Source organism: Pipistrellus kuhlii, unplaced genomic scaffold (assembly GCF_014108245.1).
Source record: "Pipistrellus kuhlii isolate mPipKuh1 unplaced genomic scaffold, mPipKuh1.p scaffold_m20_p_1, whole genome shotgun sequence".
NCBI lineage: Eukaryota > Metazoa > Chordata > Mammalia > Chiroptera > Vespertilionidae > Pipistrellus > Pipistrellus kuhlii.
The window spans coordinates 60384840-60403187 of NW_023425404.1; the positions used below are offsets into that span (position 1 = coordinate 60384840).

At 40.3% G+C, this 18348-nt stretch overlaps 1 protein-coding gene across 1 annotated transcript; it reads right to left on the bottom strand.

Moving 5' to 3' along the window:
- Positions 1 to 4760: 4760 nt before the first annotated feature.
- Positions 4761 to 5702, bottom strand: LOC118703655 (olfactory receptor 11G2-like). The gene has a single exon (XM_036410785.1). It carries the CDS (start codon positions 5700 to 5702, stop codon positions 4761 to 4763), a length of 942 nt encoding a protein of 313 aa, XP_036266678.1.
- Between the last annotated feature and the right edge of the window lie 12646 nt (positions 5703 to 18348).

Sequence of the window (18348 nt, forward strand, 5' to 3'; positions counted from 1 at the left end):
AAAGAAAATCGGAAAATGGGGAGAGAAAAAAAGCAAAACATTGAAGAAAGAAAAACATATGGGTCCAAAATTACATTTGAGAAATTTATCTGAAACATTTAGAAAATTTCAGGTTTTTGTTTTTTTTTGTTTTTCAGAATGGCTTTCTTTCTTGGGCAGGTGAATGTAAGAGAGGACGGGTTTCTGAGGTACTTCTGAAATTAAAAAGGGAAAGAACTGATTTGAAAGGTTACATACTAATGGGATACCAACTTAAGTATTAATAACAAAATATTTTAAAAGATTGTAACAAAGAGGTTAGACCGTCATCATCAAAGTTACAGAATCAATAGAAATTTTTCATAAGCAAGTCACTGGAGGTTAAAACTGAGTCTCTAAGTGTGATATGAAAGCATCAGTGGGTCTAAGATTTCCAGATTCATCAGTGACACAACCAAAATGGAAATTAGAGTATCCTTCAGTTAGTATGAGAAGAAGCAGGAAGTTAGGGCAGCTAAAGTTAACGCTATTAAGAAGTATTTACACTTCAGTTACTTTCTACAGGGACTGGTGAACACTGAACAGAGTGAGTGAGCTGCTTCCTTTGTCAGTTGCATTAAAACATTTTGGAGACAACATGGCAGGACCTGGAAAGTATTATTCTAAGTGAAATAAGCCAGTCAGAGAAAGACAAATATCACATAATCTTACTTGTAAGTGGAATCTAATGAACAAAATAAACTGACAAAATAGACCCAGAGACCTGGAAGATGCAATAGACTGGCGATTCTCAAACGGAAGGATGCAGGAAGAGCTTAACCAAAGAATTTATATGCATATATGCATAACCCATAGACACAGACAATAGTGTGGGGTAGGCCTGAGGAGGTAATGGAGAAGGGGGGGGGGGGACACAAGAGGAAGAGGACTCTGTAATATATTCAACAATAAAGATACATTTTTTAAAAACACACATTTTAGCTGGTTCCCGCCACTTCATACCACTGTACAAAATGACTAAAGCTCAGAGAAGAGAAGAAGCCTAATGAGAGTTAAAGCTCTAACAAAAGGTAACATCTGAGACTGGTCTGACCCTCGTCTTCTGATCAACCATGCCCAAGAGTTCAAATGCACCTCACCATCAGTGTAAGACTCTCATGTATCTACTTAAACAACAAAGAAAACAAAGGACTTAAGTTTTGCCTTTGCCCAGGGTTTTTGCTGGACCATTTGCCACAGTAGGTCTTTACCCTGAAAGCTTCTTGTAGGTAATAATTGTTTTGAATAAATCTTTGTTCACAGTGAGCACTTATTTTTCAATGAAATTCTCTTACATAGATAAACAGAAAGTTACATCATAGAAATCAGTTTCAGAACAACTATATCAAGTACAGTGTTTAAAGTAAAAATATTTAAGGAAGGCCCTAACGGGTAGCTTAGTTGATTGGAGTGTCGTCCCATCCACCAAAAAGTTATAGGTTTGATTCCTGGTCGGGGCACATACCTAGGTTTTGGGTTCCATTCTCTGCCAGGATGCATATAGGTGGCAACTGATCAATGCTTCTCTCTCACATCAATGTTTCTTTCTCTCTCTCTCTCCCTTCAGCTCCCTAAAATGAATAAAAATATAGCCTCGAGAGAGGATATAAAATATATACATACTAGAGGCTCAATGTACAAAAATTCATGCACTTGGGGGAGAGTTCCCTCAGCCTGGCCTGCACCCTCTGGCAGTACAGGACCCCTGAGGGGTCAGGCTTAAGCTGGCAGTCAGATATCCTTCTGGCAGCCCGGGAGCCCTGGGGGGATGTCCAACTGCCACCCCCACTGCACTCACAGCTCTAGCCTGGCTTGTGGCTGAGCAGAACGCCTCCTGTGGGAGCACACTGACCACCAGGGGGCAGCTCCTGCATTAAGCATCTGCCCCCTGGTGGTCAGTGCGCATCATAGCTATCAGTCGTTCCCAGTGATTCCACCCTTAAGGTCAATTTGCATATTATCCTTTTATTATATAGGATATTTAAGGGATAAAAGAAGTCAAAATAGTAATATAATAGAAGTTTACTAGAGTGACTGAAAGGTATAACCATGGCCAGAAAAGAATAATATGTAGCAGCCATAGGCAAATTATACTTTTTCACTTCAGGCATCCTATTTGTAGAAATAAAATAAACAAATTTGAATCTTACCCTCTGTGGGCTTCTGTTTAATTATTTTTAAATGGTAAGACTTGCTTTTTTGGCTTTCTGAGCAGCACTATGGACAAGGACAAGTGCCTTATAAAGTAGCAAAAAGGGAACCAAAAAGAAAGATTAGTATAATGTGAAAGCACCAGCTATGTTCAATATAAGAAATGTTGGGAAAATATTAGTCACAAGAACTCAAGGAACAAAAATTGCATTTGATGGTCTCAAGGTGGTGTTTTTGGAGTGAGCCTAGCTGATCTGCAGTATGATGATGCTGCATTTAAAATATTCAAGTTATTACTGAGAATTTTCAAGAAAAAAATGCCTAATTAATTTCCATGTTACGGATCTTACCCATGACAAATGTGCTCCATGGTCAAAAAATGGCAGAGCAACATTGAAGCTCATGTTGATGTCAAGACAACCGATGGTTACTTGCTTTGTCTATTCTGTGTTGGTTTTAATAATAAAATGTGACAATCAGATTCAGAAGACCTCTTGTGCTCAGCATCAGTTGGTCTGCCATGGACGTGAACAAGGTGATGGAAATCATGATCCAAGAGGTGAAGGTAAATGACTTGAAAGAAGTGGTCAATAAACTGATTCCAGAGAGCCCTGGTAGAGACATAGGAAAAACCTTACCATTCTATTTCTCTGCTCCATGATGTCTTGTTAGAAAAGTCAAAATGCTGGAGGAGCCCAAGTTTAACTTGGGAAACTCATGGAGCTTCCTGGAGAAGGCAGCAGTTCTGAAAAGCTACCGAGGATGACAGGAGCTAAAGTTAAATGAGCTGATGAATATGAGGCCCTAGTCCAAGAATCCATTTAAAAGTCATACTTTTAATGGTGACAAATAAAAATCCTATTTGTGAAAAAAAAAATAATAAAATGGTAAGACTTTTTTTGAAAGAATTTTGTGAGAATTATATACTCGTATTATATAATGCATGTAAAGCTGCTGCCCAGTAATCGATCATAGCAGATATGAAAAATGGTCATCTAAGCATGATATAAAGCTGGGTAGAGTGTCCTTGAAACAGGGGGAAGATAGTTTAGAAATATAGAAAGATGTTGAATCATTGAGGTTGAGGTTGAGGTTATGAGAAAAGACTCAATGTTAAATGAGACCCCAGGTTTTCTTACTCTCATGAAGCCTGAAAACTGCCAACAGTTCCAGCAGGCTTCAGTCCTGCTACCAGGAGTCTGCAGGAGAAATAGAAACCAACTTTAATCACAGTAAACTCAGTGATAAAGATGGGCAGGCATTTTACTTTTATTTTATTTTTTTTAAGCATAGTAGTCTCTGCTTTATTTTTTAAATGTATTTTTATTTATTTCAGAGAGGGAGAGAGAGAGATGATGAGAGAGAATAATTGATTGGCTGCCTTCTACATTCCTCCTACTGGGAATCAAGTCTGCAACCTGGGCATGTGCCCTTGACCAGAATCAAACCTCAGACCCTTCAGTCTGCAGGCCAATGCTCTATCCACTGAACCAAACCAGCTAGTGCCAAGGATGTTACTTTTAGTGATGACTGGAAAGGTGCACAATATTTGGGGATTTATTAAAATGAACTTTAAATGTCATTTGAAAAACCACATATAAAAGAAGGGTTGCTCCAAAAGCCTTGAAGAAGCTGGTGACATCTAATATATGTCTGGTTTTTAAAACCCAGAACCTGTCCAGAGGTGTCAGGTGAGCAGCAAACCAGAGGAGCCATTACTAGGCAACCATCTCACCAATGGATTTGGGGAAGGTCTTTCACCTTTGAGCTCATTACTGAATGTAAAACACACTTAGGAACCGAGTGCTGCACTGTGATTGTCCCTGCTGCTCCTGAGGGATGGACTCCCTTAAAACACAGGCTTTTTCTCAAGGTCTCCCTCTTGTTGCCTTATTTTTTAATTTAAAAAGGGGGGGTGGGGTATTTCTTATTCAAATACAACAACTCTGAAACACACCTTCCTTCCACCCCTTTCTTTATCACATTTTTGTCCTGTTTACATGCAGTCTCACCTATCAGTCAGTTAACTGTATAACTAAAATTATGGTCACACTAAATTATGGGCACTTACAACACAGACTTTCATTAAATCTCAAAGATAGACATAAGCATAACCAATAGACCCAGACACTAGGGCCTGAGGGCATGTGCGGGAGGGAGTGAGGGCATGTGCGGGAGGGGGGTGAGGGAGATGGAGTGGGGAGGTGAATGGGGGGAAAAGAGACATATGTAATATGTCATTTGAAAAATGTAATACTTTAAACAATAAAATAAAAAATAAAAAGAAGCATGTAATAGAAACAAAAAGAAACTTGAGACTCAATTATAGAGAAATATATGAAAACCTTATTAAATTGTATTTAAAAATAAAGAACTTTTAAATATAGACATATCTGAAACATAAGAGTAATAACTTCCTGAGGCTTAAATTATAATCTATTGAATTTTTAAAATCACCTTTCAATATATGAAAATAAAATAAACCAAAAGGGAGAAAATCATCCTATTCATCTCATGATCTTCCATATTTATTTTCCTAAATATTAATGATGCATTATATTAAATTTGGCTTTGAATCTTTTAGAGATTTGTTACAATGATACATTCAGAATTTTCTTTAGTGCATCCTTCATATCTTTGTTCCAGAAATTATAGATAAGGGGATTAAAGAATGGAGTTGCCAAAACATAGAACAAGGTCACAAATTTCTGCATCCCAGAATAGTTCCCAGAACCTGGGCTAACATACATCACCATGACTGAACCATAGAACAGACACACCACAGCAAGGTGGGAGGCACACGTAGAGAAAGCCTTACGCCTTCCTGAGCCTGAGGGCACCCGTAGTACCACACTTAGGACACATAAGTAAGTGCCAAGAATGTACAGAAAAGTGAGAAAGATGATGAGAGAGCTGATGATACCACAGACTAGAGTAATTCCAGCTACTGGACTACAGGACAATGCCAGCAAAGGTGCCAGATCACAAAGAAAATGGTCAATGGTGTTTGGGCCACAGAAGGTCACCTGAGATATTAGAGTCAAAGGTGTCAATAACCAGAGAAAGCCACCTACCCAGCAGAAGACCACCAACTGAGCACATAGGCGATGGGTCATAATGTTGGGATAGTGCAAAGGTCTACAAATGGCAAGAAATCTATCAAAAGACATCACTGACAGAAAAAAGCATTCAGCAGCACACATGGAGAAGAGGAAGTAAAACTGGAGCAGGCAGCCCTGGTAGGAGATGCTCTTGTTCTGAGAGATGATATTGGCCAACATTTTGGGCACATCGGAGCTGACGTAGCAGATCTCCAGGAAGGAGAAGTTGGCCAGGAGGATGTACATGGGCGTGTGGAGTTTCCTGCTTGACCATACTGCACAGATGATGGATGTGTTCCCCAGGAGGGTCAGAAGGTAAATGAAGAAAAAGAACACGAATAGGAGGATCTGGATGTCTCTGGGACAGGGAAAACCCAGAAGGATGAACTCACTCACGAACACAGAGATATTAGTAGTATCCAAAGTCTTCATTAATCTGACCTGTGGAAGTGACATGGACAGTAAAAGACACAGAAATACTTATACTAGTTCTCTTCCTGGTGAAGAGATATATCTTTATTTTCCTCAATTTGAGTTACAATATTACTATCTTCTCTTCAGAAGGTGAGTTGTTCTTTCTTCTTTGTCTCCTGCATTTATTTAATACACATTTTTGTACATATTACTGCCAGAGATTAGGAAATACGGAGGAGGGGAAACAATGAATAAAAAAGCAAAGACCCTACTCTTTTGGAGCTTATGTCAAAGATCAACAGTGTGGTGATGGCCAAAGGGAAGGTGGAAAGGGGCCAGGTGAAGGTGGGCAAAGGAAGGCAATGGAGGACATATATAATAATATAAACAATAAAAATAAAGTTTTAAAAAAAGATCCTACCCTAAAAAGGGGGAGGTGACTTAGGGATTCTGTCCTGTTTGAGTTCTCTGGGAATGGCACCCACTCCATACCCCATTTCCACACAGACACAATAGTGAAGTTTATGGGCACTTTGCAATAGCACAGTGTCTTCTTCAGATGGCATGATGAATAAAAGTGGACAGTTGCTTTCCTTGGACTCACTTGAGGTCAGCACCTGAGATGTTTCAAAGCTCCCTCCCCCCAAAAAAAATATAGGACCCACATGACAGAGGACTCACTGCCAGTCTGACTAGTTCAGACTTAATTTGCTAGTCAATGAAAAACAACTGCAGCTGGTCTAGTATAAGAGTAAAATGATCTAGGTTTATGGAAGCTGCATTTGAAAGACCATTTGCCAGACAATTACAGGGCAATGAAATTACCTAGTAGAAAGCTATTTCAATAGTCCAAGTAAAAATTGTTTATTGAATGCTGACCTACAGCAGTGGTCGGCAAACCCATTAGTCAACAGAGCCAAATATCAACAGTACAACGATTGAAATTTCTTTTGAGAGCCAAATTTTTTAAACTTAAACTTCTTCTAACACCACTTCAAATTGGCTGGCCCAGGATGCTGTATTTTGTGGACAAGTCACACTCAAGGGGCCAAAGAGCCGCATGTGGCTCGAGAGCCGCAGTTTGCCTACCTCAGACCTAGGGTAATGTGTAAGCAAAAAATACCAAGAATGGATTCAAAATATGTATAGAAATACTAATCTCTTTGTCTTTAAAATCATCAGAGGTCATTAAATGCTGCTCAAGGAGCAGAGGAGAAAGATACAAAATAAAGAAGCCTCACTTTCCATTTGCCACATTAATACTGTTGAGCTCTCTTCTGATTGTCCTCTCACCTGGGATGACTCACAGGAGAGAGCCATTCACTCCAGCACAATAGTCCCACTCAGAGCCTTTCTATTCCCACAGGTCAACTTCTGTTGTTCCCTTTGGATGCCTCTCAGATCCCACTATTGTAGATTCCCCGGTTCCCTGCTTTCTTTTGATGCTTTTAAATCAGAACTATAGCTCATTAAATAAATTATCTTCTACTTACAAGGTTTTTCTCTCCTACAAGTCACACACAATGGCTATGCTTTCATCTGTGTGAAAGCAGTAAACAAGAGAGCTATTTAAATTATTGTTGGCTAAGAATGCAATTCTTTTGCAGATGACCTGCACAAACAAAATGATACTTTGACAAAAAAAAAATATTTCCTTAACTTCATGGCTAATAAGGTTTTATATAATTGGGATAGTGTTTGTAAAGGAAAATAATCATGAAAATTTATGCTCCTTTTTCATATCTATCCTATCTAATAAAAGAGTAATATGCAAATTGATGGTCACTCCAACACACAAGATGGCCACCTCCATGTGGACACAAAATGGCCAGCAGGGGAGGGCAGTTGTGGGCAATCAGGCCAGTAGGGGAGGGCAGTTGGGAGGGACCAGGCCTGCAAGAGAGGGCATTTAGGGGTAACTGGGCCGGCAGAGGAGGGCATTTGTGGGTTACTAGGCAAGCAGAGAAGGACAGTTAGAAGTGACCAGGCCTACAAGGGAGAGCAATTAGGGGTGACCAGACTGGCAGGGGAGGGCAGTTAGAGGAAATTGGGCTGGCAGGAGAGCAGTTAGGCATTGATCACACTGGCAGGGAATTGGTTAGGGGGTGATCAGGCTGGTAGGCAGAAGAGGTTAGGGGCAATCAGGCAGGCAGGTGAGTGGTTGGGAGCCAACAATCCTGGATTGTGAGAGGGATATCTGACTTCCATTTAGGCCCGACCCTAAAGGGGTCCCAGATTGGAGAGGGTGCAAGCTGAGCTGAGGGACACATCCCTTCTGTGCACGAATTTCATGCACTGAGCCTCTAGTATGTGTGTGTGTGTGTGTGTGTGTGTGTTGTATATGTATGTATGTGTATATATATATATCTCGGGTCTAGTAATAATTAATGTCGTTTTTAAACATTCGTTTAAAATCTTGCTTGGCGTTGACTTGTATTGACATAACCTTCAAACACGTGGTATCTACAGAACATGTGAAGTGCAATTAACAAGTTTTGCTTGAAAAAGTTTGTGTTTGGTTTGGTTTTTGTTGCAAAACTAGGGCTAAGAAGATGGCGGATGAAGAGCATATTCGGCACTGCATGCTTTACGAGTTCCAATTAGGAAGAAAAGCAAGTGAGGCTGCAAAAAACATCTGTAGTGCTCTTGGTCAAGATGCAGTTAGCGCCAGAAAATGCCAGCGTTGGTTTGAGAAATTTCGCGAGGGAAATTTTTCGTTAGATGACAAGAGTGGTCGAGGCTGTGTGTCCAATTTTGATCAAGAAGCTCTTCAAGCTCTTTTGGTGCAAAATCCTCAAATTACCCAACAAGAGCTTGCGACAACTTTAAATTGTTCACAAAAAACAATTTCCAATCAATTGCGTGTACTTGGCAAAGTCCAAAAGTTTGGAAAATGGGTTCCTCATGAGTTGACCGACAACAACCGTAATCAAAGAGTCACAATTTGCAGTTCGCTCCTCTCTCGTCAAAACCGTTTGCCGTTTTTAGAGCAAATTGTTACCGGAGATGAAAAATGGGTGCTGTATGTTAATTTGAAAAGGCGGCCTCAATGGTTGGACAAAAATGAGGCTCCGCAGCCCACGCCAAAACCTGACTTGCATGTGAAAAAAGTGATGTTGTGTGTTTGGTGGAATTTTAAAGGAATTCTTCATTATGAACTTTTACCATCTACCCAAACCATTACAAGTGCAGTGTATAGTGCCCAATTGGAAAGGTTAGCCCAAGCTTTAAGAGAAAAAGAACCCGCGCTGATTAATCGGAAGGGCGTAATTCTTCACCACGATAACGCACGACCGCATACTGCAAGAATCACTGCTGAAAAACTGCGCCAGTTGAAATGGGAAGTTCTCCCTCAACCTGCATATTCTCCTGATATTGCCCCTTCCGATTACCATTTGTTTCGTTCTTTGCAAAACTTTCTTCTTGGAAAAAAATTTAATAATGAAGAATGCCTCAAAAATGCATTGACCGAATTTTTTGCATCAAAAGCACAAGAATTTTACAACAGAGGGATTAAAATGCTTTCTGAGCATTGGGCACAAGTAGTAGAAAACAACAGCAACTATATTGTTGATTAAATTTTGTTGTATTGTTTAAATAAATTCGATTTAAAAAAGTATTAGAAAACAGCATTAATTATTACTAGACCTAATATATATATATATATATATATGAATATAAGCTTAAGCAACTATTATGGCCAGATGACTGGATGACCAGATGATGGCCAGTAGTTATGACATGCACTGACCACCAGGGTTCAGATGCTCAATGCAGGTGCTGCCCCCGGTAGTCAGTGCCCTCCCATAGCCAACCTTCTGTGGCTGGCCAACCTCCCACAGTCCCTCCCTGCAGCCTGCTGGCCCAATTGGCCCTGATTGGGATTTGGTGAGATGGCCCCAATTGCTAGCGCTACCGAGGGACCCCACTTGTGCATGAATTCATGCACCGGGCCTCTAGTCTGTACTAATAAAGGGGTAATATGCAAATTGGTCAGGACACCCTCACAGTAATGACCAAACAGCAAGCTACATGGGGCAATCAGGCTGGCAGGGGGGTTAGTGAGGGACAACCAAATGACTGAACAGCAGACTGTGTGGGGTGACCAGGGCAGGAGGGAGGCAGTGAGGAGCGACCAAACAACTGAACAGCAGGCTGATGGGCAACCAGGTTGGCAGAGGGTGGCAGAGAGGGGCAACCAGGGCAGTGGCAGGGGTGCAGTGAGGGGTAACCAGACCTGCAGGGGGGGCAGTGAGGGGCGACCAGGCCAGCACGGGGTTGCAGTGAGGGACAACTAGGCTAGCAGTTGGAGGCAACCAGGCTGGCTTGGGGGTGGGGGGGAGGGGGTAGTTGGGGATGAACAGGTCGGTGGGGGGGGGGGGGGAATTGGGGGCGATCAGGTGGGCAGACAGAGGTGGTTAGTGATGATCAGGCTAGCAGAAGGGGCAGTTAGGGATGATTAGCAGGCAGGTAGGTGAGCAGTTAGGAGGCAGTGGTCCCAGATTATGAGAGGGATCCCAGATTGGAGAGAGTGAAGGCTAAGCTAAGGGGACCCTGCCTCCCACCTCACAAATTTCATACACCGGACCTCTAGTAGATATATAAAATAGAACAGACATTCAGATATAGGAAAGAAGTTATTGTGCCTAAGGCAACCCATGAATCTGAGATGTCAGCTACTTGGTAAAACACACTTGGGTTCCTTTCTTCACATGGATCCCTCTCAGGTTTTACTCAGAGAATAAAATGTGCCACAAATTTGTCCATTCCCCATTACTTGTCCCTTCCAGACTCTGAAGCCTGTCTCTGCAGATCTCAACCCCAGGAGCATGAAGTCAATTGACATGCATCATACAGACTAGAGTATGTTTCATCTCTAGTGATTATCATTTTGGAGATTAAAACTACATGAATGTGAACACACTCATATATGCACACACTCATATGTACCCTCACTTACAAACACACGCACATACACACATATTTCAGACTAACACAGCATCATTCCTCCAGAGTTGCCTCTCCTAACCTTAATAAATTACTTAGAAGCTAACAAAGTTTTTTGACATGAGATGCATCATTATCTTCAAATTTTGTTAGATCTATAGTCTCTCATTTCTGTTGTCCAAATGGTGATTTAAAAAGCTCATTCACTGTATCCACAATGAGCCTATTCTCAGATATCCACAGAACTACCTATCTCCATTGTTTACAAACGCCTTGTCTCCACATACAGATCAAACAAGATAGATGCTGGTCAAACAGGAAGTTATGACATTGTGAGAGAGAAAAGTCCATTTCCTCTTCAAAAACTACATTTTTTTTTCTAAGCCTTCTTGCAGGTAGGTGTGCTCATGTAAATGAGCTCTAGTTAGTAAAATACAATTAAAACTGATGTGCAACATTCCAGGCCATACCCATGCAGGGACCTTGATGACAGTTGATATAACTGAGCATGTTAACATAGGAAGCTGAGTTTGAAGATGATGAACTCAAAGATGGAAAAAGCCTGAATTCCAGAATCCTCGCTTGAAGAATAATCACCTGTCAATTAGGAACATCCATTTGGATTTTAAATGAACAGTAAATAAATGCCTTTTGTATTTGATGCGCTAAAAAAGAATCTTGTGAGCAATAATGTGAATAAAAAATTAACACTTTGATAAATGTATAAAGAAAACAATCTGTGGGTGATTATATCAAAAAGTATATTTGCAGGCTTATTTCCTTCAAATCTAAAACAGCAGGGAGAAAATTAAGGAAACAATGTTTATAAAGGACAAATTCTGATAAGTGAAAAAGTTGAGTCATAGAGTGAGTACATTTTAAATTTTGGTAAATGAGGCCGCACTTCCTTCCAAAGAGGCTTCAGAGCTTTCTTCATTACAGTTACTTTTCTTTCTGTCCTTAGCATCAAGGCATAGCTTTTCATACTGTGCTGCTGGCCTACCTCTTCAAACTGGGGTTCATAGTGAATATGGAAACATTATCAGATGCCTCCATTATAATGATATATGTTGGTGTCAATTGAGAGAACATGCAGTATATTCTTCAGTTTAAAACACTTTCATCCAAGGTGACCCAATGTCTACACTTTTAATTGAATACCTTCCAAATTGAAATATCAAGCTATTAAGCTTAAACTCTGACAACGTTGGTGTAAAACAGAGATTCCTTGCCTTGACTCTCTAAGACTCTAATATAGCAGAAGTATTTTCAAAGGGAACTGTGATATTCTCAAAATATTGAGATGATACAATTAATTTTAATTCATCTTTTCCTCAAAGATGATTGGTTAACTTACAACACATTGGATGATAGAAGGAGCATTAAATAGCACAGTCTTTAAACTTAAAAATATGATTTTTTTAAAGACTTTATTGTTGAAAGTATTACAAATGTCCCTTTTTTCCCTGGTTGACCCCTCCACTCTGCACCCTTCTCCAAGTCTTCCCCACACTATTGTTTGTCTGTAGGCTATGCATATATGCATATGAATTCTTTGCTAAATCTCTTTCTATACATACACCCACACTTCTGAAATACTTCAGTCTGTTACATGTTTCATTGTCTCTGAATCTATTTTTTTCCCGATCAGTTTATTTTCTTTATTATATTCCACATATAAGTGAGATCATGTGATACTTATCTTTCTCAGACTGGCTTATTTTGCTTAGCATAATACTCTCTAGGTCCTTCCATGCTGTCTCTTCTTTACAGCTGCATAGTATTCCATTGTGTAAATATACCACAGTTTTTATTTTAATTTAATAAATCTTTATTGTTCAGATTATTACAATTGTTCCTCTTTTTCACCCCATTAGCTCCCCTCCAACAGGTTCCTACCCCACCCTCTTCCCTTACCTCCCCCCCCACTGTCCTCATCCATAGGTGTACGCTTTTTGTCCAGTCCCTTCCCGCACCCTCCACTGCTCTTTCCCCTCGAGAATTGTCAGTCCACTCCCTTTCTATGGCCCTGATTCTATTATATTCACCAGTTAATACTATTCATCAGATTTTTTATTCCCTTGGTTTTTAGACTCACTTGTTGATAGATACATATTTGTTGTTCATAATTTTTATCTTTATCTTTTTCTTCTTCTTTCTCTTCTTAAAGAATACCTTTCAGCATTTAATATAATTCCGGTTTGGTGGTGATGAACTCCTTTAGATTTTTCTTATCTGTGAAGCTCTTTATCTGACCTTCAATTCTGAATGATAGCTTTGCTGAGTAGAGTAATCTTGGTTGTAGTTTTTTGCTATTCATCACTTTGAATATTTCTTGCCATTCCCATCTAGCCTGCATAGTTTCTGTTGAGAAATCAGCTGACATTTGTATGGGTGCTCTCTTGTAGGCAACTAACTGTTTTTCTCTTGCTGCTTTTAATATTCTCCCTTTGTCTTTTGCTCTTGGAATTTTAATTATGATGTGTCTTGGTGTGGCCCTCTTTGTTTGGGGTTCTTTGTGCTTCCTGTACTTGTAAGTCTATTTCTTTTCTCAGGTGGGGGAAGTTTTCTGACATTATTTCTTCAAATAGGCTTTCAGTATCTTGCTCTCTCTCTTCTTCTGGCACCCCCATAATTCTGATGTTGGTATGCTTGAAGTTGTCCCAGAGGCTCCTTACACTATCTTCATATTTTTGGATGCTTTTTTGTTTTTGCTTTTCCTGGAGGAGTGTTTTTTACTTCTTTGTATTCCGAGTCTTTGACTCGATTCTTGTGATTCTCTAGTCTGCTTTTAGGTCCCTGTATAATATTTTTTATTTCAGTCAGTATATGCTTAATTTCTAGTTGATCCTTTTACATATCCTCAAGGATCTTGTTAAATTTACTGGCTTTTTCTAGGAAATTCTTTAAAAACCTTATAACAGTAATTTTGAATTGTATATCCAGTTGTTTGCTTTCCTCCATTTCCTTCATTTGTGACCTGCCTCTTTGTCTCCTCATTTTAGCTGCTTCCCTGAGTTGATGGAGTGGTTTGTATCCTAGGTGTCCTAGCAGGGTTCAGTAGCTCAGCCTCCCCAGTTACCTGAGGTGGATACTCTTGGTGTGCCTTATTGAGGGCTGTGTGTGAAGTCTTATTGTAGGTAAGCCTAGATTGCTGTTAGTATCACTGGGGGGAGTTATCCTCCAGGCCAATTGGCTGTAAGGATCAGCTGTGTCTCCACTGGGAGAGCTTCTGTGCTCAGCTTGAATGGGGTGGAGTCTCAGGGTGGAGCAGACAACCTTGGTTTCCCATCAACCCCGCCCTAAGAAGCCCCTGTGTCTCAGTGTCCTGTGGCAATGGCTGCACTTCTGAGAGAAGGCTGATCTAGAGTTCCATCCACTGCCAGACAGTCCAGTTTCTCCCCAAATGAGTCTGGGTACACAAAGTCTCACCCAGAACTGAAGTTTAGTGCAGTCAGGAAGTTTTGTTTCTCTCCCAAACGAGAAAGCTAGCCATGCATTTGCTGCCCACCCTCTCCATGTGCCTCGAGTAAGCCAGCTGTGTATTCAGCCACCCTCCATTTCCATGCACGTGTGTCTCCACACCTCTGTCCTCCACAGCTCCTCTGAGTCTGTGTTCATTTCTCTTTCCTTCTAGTTGTAGAATTTCCACTCAGCCAGCTTTATGGTGGTTCTGGGCAATGTCTACTCTGTCTTCCAGTTGACTTTTTGAAATTGTTGTATGAGGCAACAGTATAGGTGTTTACCTATGCCACCATCTTGGTTTCTCTCCTATAACACAGTTTTTAATTCATCATCTACTGATGGATACTTGAGCTGTTTCCAGATCTTAGCTATCCTATCTAATAAAAGAGTAATATGCAGGATCCTATAAGACTGTCTCCAATACGCCGGGACCGGTTTGGCTCAATGGATAGAGCGTTGGCTTGGGGACTGAAGGGTCCCGGGTTCGATTCCGGTCAAGGGCATGTACCTTGGTTGCGGGCATATCCCCAGTAGGGGGTGTGCATGAGGCAGCTGATCGATGACTCTCTCTCATCGATGTTTCTAACTCTCTATCTCTCTCCCTTTCTCTCTGTATAAAAATCAATAAAATATATTAAAAAAAAAAAAAAAAAAAGACTGTCTCCAATACAGAAAGTATCCCAGAGTAGACACAACTGATACTCACATCCAATGGGCCTGGAAGTCAATTCCTCCCAGTGATAACAACAAAATCAAGTATTAACTACAACAAGGCTGTTCATATAGTTCACAAAGGGGAGCACCAAGAGTGTCTACCTCAGGTAACTGGGGAGGCTGACCCACTGGGCCATATAGGTCACCAAGCACACAAAGCCACCCTACCAACTCTGGGAAGCAGCGAAAATGCCAAGACAAGGAAATAGATCTCAAACAATTGAGATGGAAGAGAACAAAGACTGCATATAGAGTTCAAAAACCATGGATATAAGGCTTTTCAAGAATTTCCTATAAAAGGCTGGTAAATTTAATGAGATCCAACTAGGAATTAAACATAAACTGACTGAAATAAAAATATTATACAGAGACTCAACAGCAGACTGGAGGAACACAAGAATCAAGTCAAAGATTTGGAATACAAAGGACACTCCTCTGGAGAAGTAAGAAGAAAAGAGAATCCAGAAAGTTGAAGATAGTGTAAGGAGCCTCTGGGACAACTTCAAGCATACCAACATCAGAATTATGGGGGTGCCAGAAGAAGAGAGAGTGCAAGATACTGAAAACCTATTTGAAGAAATAATGTCAGTAAACTTCCCCCACCTAGGGAAAGAAATAGACTTACAAGTATAGGAAGCACACAGAACCACAAACAAAAGGAATCCAAAGAGAACCACACCAAGACACATCATAATTAAAATGTCAAGGACAAAAGACAAAAGAGAGAATCTTACAAGCAGCAAGAGAAAAACAGTTATCTATAAGGGAGCACCCATACGAGTATCAGCTGATTTTTCAACAGAAACTATGCAAGCCAGACAGGAGTGGCAAGAAATATTCAAAGTGATGAATAGCGAGAACCTACAACCAAGATTACTGTATCCAGCAAAGTTATCTTTTAGAATTGAAGGGCAGATAAAGAGCTTCACAGAGAAGAAAAACCTAAAGGAGTTCATCACCACCAAACCAGTATTATATGAAATGCTGAAAGGTATTCTTTAAGAAGAGGAAGAAGAATAAAGTAAAGATAAAAATTATGATCAACTAGTGAATCTAAAAATCAAGTGAATTAAAAATCTGAGGAACAGAATAAACTGGTGAATATAATAGAATCAAGTGCAAAGAAAGGGAGTGGATTGATAATTATCAAGGGGTAAAGGGTGTGGGAGGTCAGGAAGAGACTGGACTAAAATTGTACACCTATGGATGAGGACAATTGGGGGGGAGGGCATGGGGGTGGAACTGGGTGGAAGGGAGCTATGGGGAAAAGGAGAAACAATTATAATAATCTTAGCAATAAATATTAAATTTTTTTAAATGAACAAACAAAACAATCAAAGAAAAAAAAAGTATTATAGGTGTTCCCTTTCCTCCCTCCTCCCCCATTGACCTCTCCATCCTGCACCCACACCCCACATCCCATCCCAGGCTTTCACAGCATTATTGTCTGTATCCATGGGTTATGCATGTATGAATATAAATTCTTTGGTTAATCTTTTCCAACCCCCTCCACCCTTTCCTCTGAGATTCTATCCTCCCCTCCCCACTCCTATCAGGCAACCAATAAAATGTTCTATGTATCTATGAGTCTGTTTATGTTTTGCTTGTTAATTTTTTTTGTAGATTCAATTGTTGATAGAAATGTATTTATTACCATTTTATTGTTCATGTTTTTATATACTTCTTCAAGAAAACCCTTCAATATTTCATATAATACTGGTTTGATAGTGATAAATTCCTTTAGCTTTTTCTTGTCTGGGAAGCTTTCAATATGTCCATCAACTCTAAATTATACATTTTCAGGACATAGTAATGTTGGTTGTAGGTCAATGCCTTTCATCACTCTGAATATTTCTTGCCACTCCCTTCTGACCTGCAAAATTTCTTTTGAGAAATCAACTGACAATCTTATAGAAGCTCCCTTGTAGATAACTGTTTTTTTCTTGCTGCTTTTAGGATTCTCTCTTTGTCTTTAAACTTTTGCATTTTAATTATGATGTTTCTTAGTGCAGGATTCTTTGGGTTAAGCTTGTTTGGAACTCTCTGTGCTTCCTGGTCTTGAATGTTTCCTTCACCAAGTTGGGAGAGTTTTCTGTTATTATTACTTTTAAAAAATATATTTTGATTGATTTCCAAAAGAAAGGAAGAGAAAGATAGAAACAACAATGATGAGAGGGAATCAATGATCGGTTGCCTTTTGCACAGCCCCTACTAGGGATCAAGCCCACCACCAGGGCATTTTCCCTGATCAGGAATTCAACCGTGACCATCTGGTTCATAGGTTAATGCTCAACCATTGAGCCACACCAGCTGAGCTCTGTCATTAGTTTTTCAAATAGGTTTGCAATTTTTTGCTCTGTCTTTTCTCCTTCTGGTACCCCCATTATGTGAATGTTAGTACTCTTGAAGCTGTCCCAGAGGTTCCTTACATTATCCTTATTCTTTTGGTTCTTTTTTCTTCTTGCTGTTCTGATTGGGTGTTTTATGCTTTCTTATATTCCAAATTGGTGGTTTGATTCTTGGCTTCACCTGCTCTACTGTTGATTTTCTTTACATTATTCTTAATTTCAGCTAATGCATCTTTTATTCTGACTGATTCTTTTTTATGCTGTTGAGGTCCTTACTAAGTTCATTGAGCAACATTATAACCAATGTTTTGAACTCTTCATCCAGTAGATTGCTTGTCTCCATTTTGTTTCAGTCTTCTTCTGGAGTTTTGTTCTGTTTTTTAATTTGAGACATGTTTCTTTATCTCCTCATTTTGGCTGCCTCCCTGTGTTTCTTTCTATGTATTATATCAAGCTTCTAGGTCTCCTAGGCTTGGTAGCATGGCCTAATGTAGTAGGATCCAATTGCACAGTCTCTCTGATCACCCCAGGGGGCACTCAAGATGTAACCACTGTGTGGGTTGAACATCCTTCTGTTGTAATTGAGTCTTGATTTCTGTTGGCATATCAATGAAAGGGATTTACTCAAGCTGATCAGTTGTAAGGACTAGCTGTAATCACAGATCACTGACCTCAAACCAACTTGGAAGATCAGCTGTTTAGGAGCCCACCACACAGAGTAAGACTTATTTCAGCAAGGCTCTGGTACCCACTGAGTCCATCCCTTAAGTGTATTTATTGCTTGTGGAGGTATTTGGGTGGTGGTGCTTTGATGTGGTCTGAAGCTGTTTACTGGTTGTACTGGCTATGGGGCCTTCCAGGAGGTGTAGGCCTGTGTTCCTTGGGCCACCAGTGTTCCTTGGGCCACCAGTCATAAGCTACAAAGAGATCTGCAGATGGCTGCTTCTTGTGCTGGGTTTGGAGGTGCCCAGGCAAGGTCAAGGCTGGCTGCTATGGGACCACATAATGAGAAGTATGGGGCTTGCTGAGACAAGATGCTTCTTGTTTGAGCTAGTTTAGTATAATTTAGAGCCTGAGCCAAGACAGGCAATTCCTATGATGAAGCCACAGAAACAGCTTGGGTAGGCCTGAAAGTTTGGTGGATCAGGACTTCAGGGAATCACCAGGGTGGGAAGTGTGAGCTAGGTTGA